We start from the raw sequence: 15,564 nt of genomic DNA, 5'->3' as shown, positions 1-15,564 counted from the left end.
AATGGGAAAGGATATGATAGTTCACTATACTGCCTTTTATTCCTAGTTAGAGTTGATTTCTTTGTCGGGTTCAGGTTTCCTTAATTTTTTTTCCCCGATAGAACTTTCAATGATCTATACACCCCTGACTTAAAAAAGGTTTAAAGTTGCTTTGAAGGAATCTCTAGTTGGTTGAAACATCTGCGACTCCAACTTTCTATAATATGCAAATAGTAAATTTCTCAACTGTTGTATTCCTTTAGAAATAATCAAAATATTTCAGGGCCCTTAATCCACATTCCCTTAAGAAAAAGGGGGGGACAAGAGGAAAGTAAAGAGCAATATGTTAACTTAAGGTTCTGTCGTCGGCGCATTGTATAGTAAATGTGGCATGTGCTTGTTGTCATCCTGTGAGGCTTATGGAAAGAATGCCCTCTGACACAGAAATCACATCAAAATATCCCAAGACCTTTTGTATTTGGAAAAAGAGCAAACCACAGAGCAATGTCTGTCATGACCACAATTGTGTGATTGATGGATGGTTAGATTAAAAAGTAACTTCGTTTTCTTTTTTGGATTCACCCCTGCCTCATTGCCCCAAATATGATCGTAAAATCTACAATTTCAGGGACCTCTGTTTCTCGGGGACTGGCTCATAATAGGTACTGAGATTTTGAGTGATTGACCATCCTGAGTATTAAATTCTACCAGTCTCTTGTGAATGGCTTAGAGATATTTGTCCATCGATTGTTGAAATGTTTTAAACACCTGTATCATTTTAGAGGGTGCAGTATATAGAGAGGTACGTCTTTCTAATGCGTCTTCCATTCTGATGTGGAAGCACTAGCCAGGACGAGAACTGCCCGTTCTCTTGTCTCTTGCTGGTTGGGTATTCCTAGCTGCTACTAACACTAACCTCATGGGCTACACTTAATCAAGAGTTGGACAATGTGCAGATTGTGTACATCAAAGGAAAAATGTGGGAGCTGGTGGTGATGTGGGGACTGAGGGAGGATTCTGTGTGTTCTGGGTTTGCGACTTGTGCAGTGGCTTTCTTCAGAAGTTTTAGAGCCAATAATCCTGAATGAAAGAGATGGGTGTTGCTTTGCTAAAAGGTTTGTTATATCACTCCATTTCTCTTCCTATCCCCTGTCCCCTGTCAACTTTCAGAGCTTTAGACAAACTGAATGGATTCCAGTTAGAGAACTTCACCTTGAAAGTAGCCTATATCCCCGATGAAACGGCTGCCCAGCAGAACCCCTTGCAGCAGCCTCGAGGTCGCCGTGGGCTTGGGCAGAGAGGCTCGTCAAGGCAGGGGTCTCCAGGGTCAGTGTCCAAGCAGAAACCATGTGACTTGCCTCTGCGCCTCCTGGTCCCCACCCAGTTCGTTGGAGCCATCATAGGAAAAGAAGGTGCCACCATTCGGAACATCACCAAACAGACCCAGTCCAAGTGAGTATTGCTGGGTGTGGTGGGCATCAGTGTCCTCCTTGGAATCTCAGGGTCAGAGTATGTTGTTCTGGTACTTGGTGCCCTTTTGAACATGGTTATGCACCCTCCTTGTACAGTACTTGGGAATGTGCAAAAACCTGGTGATTTGATAACTCAGTGTTCATTTTTGTATAAATCAGGGGCTAAACCTTAATCTCAAAGGGAACCTGAAATTTTCACACATGAATGGAAAACAAATGATACCTAATCTGCTTCTGGTTAGGGAGGCCCTGGCAGACAAAAGGGCAGCTTCTCTGCCCCACCCTCCACCCCCTACCTGCCTTGCCTGCTTGTAGAAGTGATTTTCTGGGTCCAAGCCATTTCATCTGTGGCCTCAACACAGAGATGGTTTTTCAGTTTTTATGTGAGTAAAGAATCGCCCATCTTATGGTGATTAAGCCATGTAGTTAGAATGGCCTTTTCTTTAGACTATTGTTTGATAGTTTTAATTGGAAGGTTTTAAGGGGTTGGAAGATTCCTGTCCAAATGATGGAGCTAAATTTCCAGGAGTAGAAAGCAGGGGCTGTTTGGTTTTATTTACCACTGTCTACCAAACAGAGCCCCAGTGCTAAGTCCTTTGCCTGATACAGAGAAGCCTCTTGTATTTGTCAAATGACTGAAAGGATGATGTGTGAATTACGTTTGAAGCCTTTTATGTGTATCTAAGATACTTTCTCAGTGCAGAAGCTCCGGTGCAGTCTATGTTAGTTGTTTTGCTTTCTAAACCATACTGTTGTGCAATATGTGGATATCTTGACCCAAAGGAGTTTGGTGATGAGCTCTCACCCCATCCCTAGCCCTGTAGATTGGAGCAAGGCACATCTATGGGCCTGCTACGGCCATGTCTCCTGAGAACCTGTGAGTGTACCATGGAGAAGTGGTTGTGTACAAACAATGTCATTCCACAACCCTTGGGCCTGCTACAGAAATGACTGAGTTGTTTTGCCTTTTAAATTTAGAAAGGAGAATGATTTCATTTTATGTGATCTAAGGAATTAAGCATAGTCTGTCTCTCAGCGTTAGAACTGCAGTGCTGTGTATATACCTTCATATGTGTTTGTTCCAACAGGCCTAGGAGGATATGCATATTCATCGTAAGCACCATGCCCATATTGAAGTAGCCGACCCATTTTCCATGCAGAGCCAAAAAGAGCTGTGTTTAGTGGTGGTTGCATGCCCACTCCCCCTGCAGTGGCGTCTAATCCTGCCTTCTCCTGCTTTGAATCAGGAGATGTTTGGTGCTGGTTACCTGTGTGTAACTTTAATGGCCCTGACCTCATCGTGTAGGGGGTGAGGAAGACAACTGAACCAGAGCCAGATCAGTTTGCCTGGCTTTAATCTTAAAATTTAAGGGCTTCTTGCCTCCCTTGATCCACCATCAGTTGCAGAAACTTATTACATGGCTTCCTTTCCTTGTCGTGCGAGGCAGATTAGAGTTACTTTTCGAGTTACTTGTTTCCTTGTCAGATGAAAGAGCTGTGACTTAAATTGAACTGTTTGTTTTACTTAAGGCAGGAAGATGGGGGATGGAGAAGAAGGGAAGTGATTTTTGTTATATCCGATGATTCGTTTGCAGAGCTCTGCCGGTGGATTTAATTAACTCTTGCTGTTGAAATTAGTCGTTATCAGAATCTCTGTTTCTGGAATGGTCTCAGAGGGCCACCCTAATCTCCAAAGCCACATTCTCTTTTCTCAGGGTACTAGATTTTAGAAGTCTTCAACACAGTGAAAGGGTGGAAATAAACTGGAGGGAGGAATATTAACATGTTACCAGAAGACAAGCATCACTGACAGTGATCGGGGATAGAAACTGTGGCTGGGAGGATGGTCCTCAAGATTGGGACTGTTATAATATCTAAGATGCTATTTTTAAATTATTTCTAGGTATCCCTTGTTTGTTTCATTTCTACATTGCCCTTATGTTTAGTTGTAAGTTTTATGTCTGAGGTGAATCTTCAATTTGAACGAAACATTCAAGAAAATGAAAACGAAACCATGATGTTATTGACATGATGAAGTGGTTGTTCTTATGGCCACAAGTTATGTAGCTCTTTATCTTTGTGTGTTTGAGTGACCAAAAGGGCTCAACACGTACTTTTTTTTCAACAAGTACTTAATTTTCCCTAAAACACACATTTTTGGGTATTTGATTTTTTTCTTGTCCTTTCTAAACAACAGCAAACTTGTGTTGTATTTGATTCAAAATATGCAAGTTAAAAATTATCTCACCCTCTGAGGTAGCCATTGTTAAGTTGGGGATGTATCTTTATAGGACTTTTGTTGCATTTACCAATGTGTAACTTTAAAAAATCATATCATGGTATGTATTGTATTTTTTCACTTAAGATCAGGACTTTTTACTGTGTTGGTACCTGTAATTTTATATTGTTAAAAAACAGCTATATGATATGGCTATATTCTTATTTAACCATCTCTTCCTGATGGACATTTAAAGGTAATCCTAATTTTCTTTCCATCTTTTGTAAATAGTGTCCCAGTGAACATTCCTACACCAGTGGTTCTCAGCCAGGAGCAATTCTTCCTCCTCGCTCCCCAGCATGCAATTGGCAATATAAGGGACATTTTTGCTGTTATATCTGGGTGGGAGGTGTGCTACTGGCATCTAGTGGGTATAGAGGTCAGGGATGTTGCTAAACATCCTACAACACACAGGAGAGCCCATCCACAACAAAGAATGAATCTAGCCTGAAGTGTTAACAGTGCCTAGAGTGAGAAACACCACTCTTGGCCCATATATGAAGTAGTATCTGTAGATGTTACAAGAAGTAGAGTTCTTGAGTCAAAAGGTGATAAGCATTTTGCCTTTCATAGGTCCTGCCAGTTTGCTCTATACTCCCACCCAAAGTGTGGGTGTGCCCTGTTACCTGATATCTTGCCAATACTTAATCTTGTCTATTTTAAAATGTTTGCAGGTCTGGAAGAAAATGACATCTTGTTTTAATTGGCATGTATATAAGTACCAGTGAGATTAAACATCATTTTGAGTTTATCAGCCAGTTGCTTTTCTTTGTAGTAGAATTGCCATTTCTGTGGGTCCCACTCCTATTACTATTTGTTGCAGACTTTCTTCTATCAAGGAAGCAAAACGTAGGAAGAACTTTGCAAAGGGAAAGCAGATGCGTGAAATCTGCTCATACAATGAATAGAATAGTGGATGTACTGTGCAGAATAAAGAGTTCGACCTGGCTTGTGGGATCCCAACTCCATCTTTCTTGGCATGTGCTCCAGTTCCTATTTGTTGTAGAGCAAGAAGAGATCTTTTTGTCTCAATCCAGGCTGTTTGACATGAGACGTTTTTTTCTGTGGCATCTAAAAGAAGATGTAAGTACAAATAGCTTGGGCAGGATGAAAAGATGTTCCTGCTTAGCTGGACTGAGGAAAGAGCAAGGGGAGTATTCCTGGAATTAAAACTTGTCTCTAAGGCATCAGTATTGACAGTTTATCAAGAGTTTATGCTCTTGAGGGAAGTGAGTCATCTGCTCTTTGCCCAGAAGACCTGCGACGTCACAGTGGGTGATACAGACCGTTGTGAAACATGCTCACAGCTCTTGCTTTCCTCTTTGCTTGCGCCCACTGTCAGGATCGATGTCCATCGTAAGGAGAATGCAGGGGCTGCTGAGAAATCAATTACTATCTTGTCTACCCCCGAAGGTACCTCTGCGGCTTGTAAGTCTATCCTGGAGATTATGCATAAGGAAGCTCAAGATATAAAATTGTGAGTAAAGAGGATTATCCCGTGAATGAGGTTGATATTCGTGCTGTTTTATTGTGGATTTCTATGACACAGTTCTTGGGAATTGCCCACAAACAAAGGGAAATGCTATCCTGGTGGGCTATAGTAGTTGGCACGACTGATTCAGTTGTGAAGAATAAGCCTTTTAAATACTTAAATATTTTTATTTTCGTGCATGCTTGGATATTGGGTGAGTAGGGATAACGGGGAAGAAAAGTTCAGCTGTAGAGGTGGCAATTGGGGAACATAGGAAGCCCGCCTAGAACCAAGAAGTGTCCTGGGATTCACCCAGGACAGAGGCCCCAAATCCTCACTCATCCTTTACTCAGAACCGGTTGGAGCTCTGAGTTCTTGTCCTCTGCCCAGCTCCAACCTGGAGCATCAGGAGTGTGGAGGTGGGGACGTCCCTAATTCTGTACTAAGGTAAACTGGAGGTTTATCTGTGTGGTGCAGGCTTGAACTCTAAATAGTTCCACGGGAACTTTGAGGGGAGATTGGGTTCTGTGCCACTTTCACTGCACAGAACAGCCCTACACTAAAAGTGAAATTCAGAGTAAGGTGCTGGAGTTAGCCTGGGGACCTCATTACCAATATGTCATTTATGGAGACACTTAAATATGTTTTAGTGATAAAGTGTTATATATGGATGCTATATTATGGGAATGTAATTATTTTTAGTATAGAGAAAAATAAAGGAAAAACTCACTATTTGATAAACTCCTATGACATTTTTAAACAGTGATGTGCATATGACTTAGAAATTCAGAAAGGTACGTAATGAAAAGTGAAAGTCCCCTTTTGAGTCTTACCCCTTCCCCCAAAGTGTAACCACTGTTGAGTTTCGTCTGTCTCCTTCTATAAATTATGTGTGTATCTCTAGGTACGTATTTTAAAATTTCCTACTAGGATTGTACTGTTTTGCAATTTTACATTGTGTTCTGGTATCAGAGGTTTAGGAATAAGGGTTTGAATAAGAGAATCCATCATTGCATGATAGATATTCCCTGAAGTGAATAAAGGAGAAACTATTGAAAAAATTAACTTCTATCCAAATACTTGCTAATATTTTTTCACCTATTCTATTCATGCATTACTAGAATGTAGGCCAATTGTTAGCAAGTTTTGTTGTCATTGTTATTGCTGTTTTGAGACAGAGCCTCCCTCTGTTGCCCAGGCTGGAGTGCAGTGGCATCATCGTAGCTCACTGCAACCTCCAGCTCCTGGGCTCAAGCAAAGCTCCTGCCTCAGCCTCCCAAGTAGCTGGGACTACAGGTGAACGTCACCGTGCCCAGCTAATTTTTTTCATATTTTTAGTTGCCTGGCTAATTTTTTCTGTTTTTATTAGAGACAGGATCTGGCTCTTGCTCAGGCTGGTCTCGAGCTCTGGAGCTCAAGGGATCCTCCCACCATGGCCTCCCAGAGTGCTAGGATTACAGGTGTGAGCCACCATGCCCAGCCTGTCAGCAAGTTTTTATTTTGTTTTGATTTTTCCCCCCACCCCTCCCCTTCGTCAGCAAGTTTCAAGTGGTACCTAACACAATGCTTCCCAGATAGTAGGTAGGATGTAAATGTTTAATGAATGAATATTGTCTTTTTACCCAAGAGTAGGTATACTTACTCTAATTATATGATCATTTTTCTATTTACAGCACAGAAGAGATTCCCTTGAAGATTTTAGCTCATAATAATTTTGTAGGGCGTCTTATTGGTAAAGAAGGAAGAAACCTTAAAAAAATTGAACAAGACACAGACACTAAAATCACCATATCTCCGTAAGTGCTGCCTTGCTTTTGGACTAGAAAATTTTCAAACATTGTTGTTTTTTTATTTTTATTTCTTTTTTAAGAGACAGAGCTAGAGTGCAGTGGCATCATCATAGCTCACTGTAACCTCAGACTCCTGGGCTCAAGCGTCCTCCTGCCTTAGCCTCCCTAGTAGCTGGGACTAAAGATGTGTACCACTGTGCCTGACTAATTTTTTTTAGTTTTTTGTAGAGCTGGGGTCTTACTATGTTGCCCAGGCTGGTCTCGAACTGCTGCCCTTAAGTAATCCTCCTGCCTCAGCCTTCCCAAGTGCTGGGATTATAGGTGCGAGCCACTGTACCCAGGCTCAAACACTTTTTAAGCTGTATGTTTTGTGTTAAGCTTAGCATCTCCCACTTTTCAGCTGTTTCAGCTAATCTATACTGTCATACTTGTACTCTGTTTCTGAGACTCAGCCTGCTGCCTCCTTTGTTTCCTATCCACACTTAGAACATTATATACTCTCACTAAATAGGAAGAACTAAATGCTTTGCATTTATATTTTCTAGCTGAAATTTTGACCATATTTTCTGACATTTATTCCCAAAGCTGGAATATATAACCCAGTTTATGATCCATTGCTGTGTAACAAATTATACCAACATTTGACATCCTGAGATGATAGGATTGCTCGCGAGTTTCTGTGAGTCAGCTTAGCTGGGTGGTTCTGGTGCACAGGGTCTCATAGTGCTGCTGACAGGTCACTGCTGGCTATAGGCAGGAGGCCTCAGCACATGAACCTCTCCACTGAGCTGCTCGAGTGTCCTCAGCATATGGCGGCTGCCTTCTGTCAGAGTGAAGGATCCAGGAAAGAGCACTGTGGAAGCTGCAGTGTCTTTTATGACATAGCCTCACAAGTTACACTCTATTATTTTTTCTAATATTGTTTACACAAGTCAGCCCTATTCTCTGGGTGTGGGTGTCATCTTGGAGGCAGGCTATCCCTTCTAGAGTCCATGGTGCTCTGCAGATATATGGAAAGGTGTTTCTTTTTCTGGGGCTGACTGTCCTTGGTTTCTATCACAGTACCCAAAAAGGTGGGAAGAGACTGGTGAACTTCGTAAGACTGGTAGGGAAAGACTGAGGCAGAGTGTTTGTATAGCGAGGAGTTTTCAAAGAAGGTGGTGCAGAAGTATGAAATTCCTGTTTGGTCGTAAAGAAAGAAAACTACAAAGTGGTAAATATCCTAGGTGATACTTACGATACTACCTTTTCTTGAATCTTATGCTCAGAAAGGGGAGAGTTTTAAAAGAAAAACTCTTAAAAGCTATTCTAGAAGCAGCTGTTCTAAAAATGGTAATACAAAATGCTTGGCAAGCCTGGGTGGAGACTGGAGATTAGAATTATATACTCCTTTAAGTACTCTTAAGTCTTCATTATATAAATGTTTTCATTTTTAGCAAGTTTTTAGGAAAAGTTAAGGAATAATATTCCATTCATCTGGCTCAAGGTTAGCCTACAGCATTTTACTGGTAGTGAAAGTAGAATTTAACTCCAGGAATATGAGGGAGAGCTGCACCACTATTCCGTATCCTTTCCACATACATACTTTTCCATGGCAAATAATCTCCCGTTGCTTTTCCTCTCAAGGCTGTTGACCAGCTTAGGTTCACATGTTCTCAGATATAATCTGTGGTAGATTTTGAAGCCTCACCAGACATGAATCAAACAAGGAGTTCCTAAATATTGCCGCTGCCACCTAACTCTTTTGTTGTCTAAATGGTCATTAACGGACCATTTTTTAAATTTAGTCAAGATGGAGTGACTAAATCCAGCCTGCATTAATCTAAATTGTAAAGATGCTGGTAAAAATTAAGTTTAGACACATGAATTCTGTATTGTGATTTTGGAACATTTCCACGCCTTTCCTCCTGTTTGGTGACGCAGAAAATGCAATTGCCTGAGAATGCCAGTTATGCCTAGAATTGGTCAGGACAGACTAAGAATATACTTATTAAAGGTTATGTACTTCTGGTTCTTGGTTTCCACTAAAACCTTCCAACGGTTGCTTTTCAATTCACTGTTAAATTGTGAAAGTGGTTCAACTTTAAGTGGTCAAGAAGTAAGCTATGTTTAAAACATGGCTTTAATCGAACTATATACAATTAGCAGTTTTTACCAACTAGGTGAGAGGGGGGAGGTATTTCTTCTCTCCTGCAGCTCAACAATTCTTGGATTTGTGTCTTTTGGGCCTCATTTCCCATCATGTTTGACCACCCACTTTTGCATACTGCCAGGCTTCAAAATTTGTTTTTAATTGCCGTGTGTGGCTGAATTGTTATTAACTGTCTTCCTCCTCTAATTTTCATTCTTTTTCCTCATTCTTTTTCATTCTGCAGATTGCAGGAATTGACGCTGTATAATCCGGAACGCACCATCACAGTGAAAGGCAATGTTGAAACGTGCGCCAAAGCTGAGGAAGAGATAATGAAGAAAATCAGGGAGTCTTATGAAAATGATATTGCTTCTATGAATGTTAGTTTTAATAGGACAGATATGTCTTTATTTTGATGAATAGTTAAAAGGTGTTTATCGCATTAATATTGATTTCTTTAGTGGTGGTGTCATTGGAAGTAGTTCTCGTTGATTTTTAGTACCATAGCAAGTACCCTGGGATGGTAGGGAATATAGTAGATTTGACACTAGGCTTGGCTATCTCTGTGATTTTAGCGCATTATTTAGTCTTTGAGCCTAAGCTTCCTTCTCTGTGAGATAAGGCTAATATCTACCTACAAAAGGTTAATACAGTAGCTCCCTTCCCATGTTAATTTGAGGAGTTGAGTGTAGAAGGAGTGTGGGCTCTAGAGGTACGTGAACTAGGTTTGAATCCCTGCTCAACCATTTATGAGCTGCAGCTCTATTCTCTTAGACAATTTGCTTATTCTCTCTGAGCCTCAGTTTCCTCATCTGTCAAATGGGGCTACTACTTACCTTGCATGCTTATTAGGATTACAATAGATATAATGCATATAAAAGTTAATGTTAAGATTACAAGTTTAAAATTTACTTGATAACTCCAGTGAACCTTGGGAGATACAAGAATTTCAAATGACAAAACAATCTGTGTGGTGTATCTAAGGCTATTAAATATTAAAGCAAATTGCTGACATTCCTTAATGGATGGAATGGTGCAGAGAATGGAATATTTCAAAATTCCATCTTAAATTTTGAACTAAATGATTTAAAATAAAATTCTCAAATTGAACCAGTCATCTAAAACACTACAGCTCTGAGAGGAGGGAAATGTGAAAATGTTACCTTTGTGTAAAGAACCTAGAATGCTAATCATGTCACCCCAGATGACTGCCTGCCTTCATATTCTAACTGCTTGTCCAAATGTTTTGGAATCAATTGGGATTAAATCCAACCTCACAGGCCTTTTAAAAAGATTCTCAGGTGCACTCAAGTCTCAATTCTACTCTCTACGTTACCTCCTCAACCCTTATAAAATTAAACTAAATTAAAATCCCCTTTCTGGCTCCTATATCCGTTCTAAAGATATGTTTATTTGCAGTGGTTACATGGGGATGGGACCAGATTTCCAAAGGACTGGACTTTGTTTTAGGCTTCTTAACCCCATGAGTGCCAAATTTTACCCAAGGAATAACGATCTTTTAATAGCTGGTTGTGTATACCTTGGTTTGCTTTTCAATGAACATATCTTATTAGTTTACCTCTACAACTAATACAAGGTAGGTGTTCAGTCTGTATTTACCATGTGGCCCACAGTATACAGAGTACATTTTTGTCTAAGCTCTGCAAGCTGGTCGTAAGGGAAAGGAAGGCTGTCTGTGAGACAGCTTAATACAGCTGTAGATCAAGGAGGGTGCAAACCAGCACACAGATTTTAAAATACCAAGAGATGTAAACAGACGTAAGCCATATGATCAAGTGTAGCCACATGGGACATCTGCTTTAAGTTTGAGTCATAAGACGATCGCTTTCTTTTAGACAAGAGATCACAATCTGAATATTGTCACTTATAAATGTTCACGTTCTCTTGATTCTTTTAATTGTCAAATAAAGGGACCTTTTTACCATTGCAGCTTCAAGCACATCTAATTCCTGGATTAAATCTGAATGCTTTGGGTCTGTTCCCACCCACTTCAGGGATGCCACCTCCAACCTCAGGGCCCCCCTCGGCCATGACTCCTCCCTACCCTCAGTTTGAGGTAAGGTAACTAACTGGTCTTGGCTTTCTTTGTGGTTGAGCCGTTTGCAGTCACAGTCAGACGGGACTGCTCCTGAGCAGTGTGACATTCAGTGCTAATTGGGAAAAACCTTAATGTCAACCAGTCATCAGTGTAGAGCCAATACACGCTCTCCAGGTCTTATCAATAACAGTTTCTTATTTGCCCCTTTGTAGAATAGATGTGATTATTTTTAAGGTTTTGGACGGCGGAGTTGTCAACATGTGTTCTTAAACACCAAGAGGAAAGTTTGGGACTTTGGGAAAGGGTGAAGGAAGTTAGTTATTTTTAAATATTGAAGGAAACAATTTTTAAAATTCTTCCTTTATGTTTGTCACCTGGAAGTTAGTGGCTTTGAAAGATCCAGAAAGACTGTACATGTTTTCCATTTTGAGTGTTTTATACTTTTAACCAGTGAACTAAGATAGTTTTGGTTATAATTCTGGGGGAGGGTCTGTGTACACATTAAGCAGCTTTTGTTTTGTAGAGGTAGATTATTTAAGAAATATTTGATTTTTAAGAAGTGCATTTTCCCTGAGATGAGAAATAGGATACCAGAGATAGTATGAAAATAATTGCAACACAGCAGACACCTGATGCAATAAATTATTTTGAAAGTAGTTCATAATTCAGTTGCATATCAGTGATAATTGGAGGTAGACAATCATGTGAAATTAACAACATTCTAGGGTCTTCCTTCATGAGTTTATTTCTACATCTCTCCTTGCTAGCTCTCTTATTTAATATTTCGAGTGGTACGTCCTGTACCAATTTAGGGAAACACCCAGGTGAAATAGGTTGAATTCCATTGTATCACTACCTAGAATAAATAGGTAGAGTAGAATGATGTTGAGATTCTGCAGAGAACACAGATTGCTCAGATTATTCCTTTAAAAATGAGAATTTCCTTTCCTGTCTGTGAGCCCACCATTCTGATGGGTGTTCTAAGCATTAGCCCTCTTGGAGTGTGCGTTTCTGCCTTCACTGTCAGCAGCATCTGCGTCTTCCCCTGCAATTCACCTGCCATTTCTAGCATGTTTAGGCCCGAAAACCATACAACAAAAGAATAGCCATCAAAATTTCAACGGAATATGAAATGTGAGTAGAATCATTAAGCATCATCTGAAGTAGCTGCTGGGTTTGCACTTTGGGGCTGAAGGGGTCTGGTGGAACAAGTCCTGAAGCCCAGGTCTAGCCCAGCTCTAGCCCAGCTTTGCCATAAGTTTGTGTCACTGAAGGGCAGGCTCTTTGCTCTGGGTTTGTTTTCTCACCTGCACAATGAAAAAAAACCAGAACTAGGTGAGTTGTCTCTAAAGACTGTCAGGTCAAACATTTCTCATTTCTACAGCATTCGGTAATATGAAAAGTTTTAAAGGAGAGAAGAGTGATCCTAAAATAGGAATTTGAGAGGTATATGGACACCTAATATGCCCATTAGTTTTTATATGCATTTGTCATAGGATTGAGTTTACAACAGATACATCCCTGACACTTCTGTGTAAAATGACTTTTTTTTTTTTTTTTTTTGAGACAGAGTCTCACTGTGTTGCCTGGGCTAGAGTGCCGTGGCGTCATCCTAGCTCACAGCAACCTCAAACTCCTGGGCTCAAGCGATCCTCCTGCCTCAGCCTCCCGAGTAGCTGGGACTACAGGCACGCGCCACCATGCCCAGCTAATTTTTTTCTTAGTTATTTTTAGTTGTCCAGCTAATTTCTTTCTATTTTTAGTAGAGACGGGGTCTTGCTTTTGCTCAGGCTGGTTTCGAACTGCTGAGCTCAAACAATCCGCCCGCCTCGGCGTCCCGGAGTGCTAGGATTACAGGCATGAGCCACTGCGCCCGGCCTGTGTAAAATGACTCTTATTAAAAGCTATAACGAACTGACAGTGTAAAGTAACTCTGTGCTAGAGAAGTTTGCATTTAACATACATTTCTGCTCACTGCCCTAAACTAACTTTCTCTTTGGGCAGGTTGCTTAACCACTTTCCTCACATTCCCAGTTTATAAACTGAAGTGTCCTTTTAACTCTTTGCTTCTCTCCCTGCTAGTGACACATGCCAGTCAACAAAGCTTCTCATATTACAAGTGGTAGCATAACAGAATGTTCTTGGACATCTGTCTTTTAACATGAATACTTCAGTAGAAAAAATTCCTCAAGTGAATTGCTAGGTAACTGTTCTTTTTAAATATAAAAATAAAAGACTGTGAATATTCTCTGGATTTAGTCAATTTTCTGATTTAATGCTATGGTTCTGTGTATTGGGTTCCTGTATTGTAAGAAAAATTAAGAATGTTTTGAAGAGAAGTGCAGTCATACTGAGAACTTGTATTTCTGAAGCACTTTGATAATCTTAAATGTCTGAGTAACTTAAACAAATAGGAATTTTGTTTTATGAATGGGAGGAGGTGGTCAGTGATGTTGAATTAACTCTATCTAATAAAAGTGAGCCAAAATCTCACTAGAATAGTGATCTTTGCTTCTCCTATACAGAAACACTGTAACAGGGCAACAGCTGAGAACACCTGGCAGTATGGTGGTTTCAAGGACAGGCAAAGGAAATGTTTGTTCTTTTTTTTTTTTTTTTGAGACAGAGTCTCACTCTGTTGCCTGGTCTAGAGTGAGTGCCGTGGCGTCATCCTAGCTCACAGCAACCTCAAACTCCTGGGCTCAAGCGATCCTCCTGCCTCAGCCTCCCGGGTAGCTGGGACTACAGGCACGCGCCACCATGCCCAGCTAATTTTTTTCTATGTATTTTTTTAGCTGTCCAATTAATTTCTTTCTATTTTTGGTAGAGACGGGGTCTCGCTCTTGCTCAGGCTGGTCTCGAACTCCTGAACTCAAATGATCTACCCGCCTCATCCTCCCAAAGTGCTAGGATTACAGGCGTGAGCCACTGCGCCCGGCCGAAATGTTTGTTCTTAAAGGGCTAAAATGTGGATAATCTTAGCAATCGTGTTCTTTGCAGAATTCCAATGGACATTTTACTCTACGCTAGTGGTCATGATATAATGGAATCCACAAATTTACACCTGTGTGTTTACCTAATTGTTGGAGGAGGTATCATTCTAAACATTAAATGCTATGAAGAAAAGCAATTCTGTCATCTATTTGGCTGGACGGTTGAATGTTACTGCATGTGATTATTAAAGACAAGTGTGTTCTTGTGATTTTTCTGTAGGTTTAAACCTACTGTTAACTCAAAGAACATGCCAAGAATTATCCACAGAACTTAAGAGTGGAAAGAAGACATATTTTGTAATCTATCTTCCAAAATGGAAGAAATCTTTATTTTTGTGGGTTAAAAATACGTGCTCAAAATTGCCTTTTACTTGTACAAATACATAAGTATGTAATCCTTTATTGGATGTTTAGTATATGTATATTTTTTAGTTTTTTTGTAAAAATTATAGACGATTTGCGGGGGTGGGGACAGGAATACTTTCTCAGTGTGTTGCAGCAGGAAGCAGATGATGTCAGCTTATCTCATTGGCCATGTTAAGTTTGATCCTACCGTTAAGGTAATGTTTGTCAGACGGCTCCATTGTAAAGATGCCTTTCCCATTTGTGATTAATAAGAAATCAGTAGTACTTTCAGAATGTGTATCTTTTCCCCAACAGTTCTTCACCCAGTGGGCTTAATATCTATTGCTAACATTTGCCCAAATCGTACATCACTATTTTTATTTCTTATTTTACATTCATTGGTTGATGATCTTCTGTAAAGTACAGCATTAATTACTCGCCACCTTAAGTAGGGAAAATGTTTCTCCATAGTTACATTAGAATTACCTCAGGCCATTTGAATAAGAATCTCCAGGGGTGAGGGTGTGAGGCACAGGCATCATTTTTGAAAGCTCCCCAGATGACTCCTGTGTGCATCCAGGGCTAACAACAGCTGCTCTGTTTGTCATCTGCTGAACCTGTGCCCCACTCAGATAAATCAAAAATCTCAGTGGGAGCAGGTAGAAGCTCAGAAACGTATGGTTTTATAAAGGTTATCAGGAGCTTTTTGCTACTCATTCATTTCCAAGAACTGTTCTTTTTACCCCCTTGTGTGGCCCAGGCTAACCTCCAACTCATGGGCTCAAATAATCCTTCTGCCTGGGGCTACAGTTGGGATTACAGGAATGCACCACCATGCCCAGCTAAGAACTGTTCTATAAGTAATGTTTACTAGTCTGTGGAGGGGCCACTTAAATGTTGGAAAGTGTATTCTATCAACACCAGTGCATGGGAGCAAGCACAAACACACGCTACTTATGTATGTCCCTCTTTCTGCCTGTTCTTTGCTTGATTTTAAAGAATGAATAAACTTACTCCTTTATCTCTGGATCACCTGTCATTCCAGC

General features: G+C 40.4%; 1 protein-coding gene across 1 annotated transcript in view; it reads left to right on the top strand.

Annotated features, from left to right (window-relative positions):
* Positions 1-15,564, top strand: part of LOC105822431 (insulin-like growth factor 2 mRNA-binding protein 3) — a 93,168-nt gene that overhangs the window by 58,550 nt on the left and 19,054 nt on the right. Inside the window, exons 4-8 of the mRNA XM_012659413.1 lie at positions 1,150-1,431; positions 5,072-5,206; positions 6,874-6,996; positions 9,366-9,501; positions 11,073-11,198. Coding sequence (XP_012514867.1) covers positions 5,178-5,206; positions 6,874-6,996; positions 9,366-9,501; positions 11,073-11,198 — 414 coding nt within the window. The 5' untranslated portion in view covers positions 1,150-1,431; positions 5,072-5,177. The remainder of the gene's footprint in view (positions 1-1,149; positions 1,432-5,071; positions 5,207-6,873; positions 6,997-9,365; positions 9,502-11,072; positions 11,199-15,564) is intronic.

The sequence above is a fragment of the Propithecus coquereli genome, unplaced genomic scaffold, assembly GCF_000956105.1.
Source record: "Propithecus coquereli isolate 6110/MARCELLA unplaced genomic scaffold, Pcoq_1.0 Scaffold61, whole genome shotgun sequence".
Taxonomy (NCBI): domain Eukaryota; kingdom Metazoa; phylum Chordata; class Mammalia; order Primates; family Indriidae; genus Propithecus; species Propithecus coquereli.
Note: the sequence above shows the minus strand (reverse complement) of the source record. Positions and strands in the feature narration are given on the sequence as shown.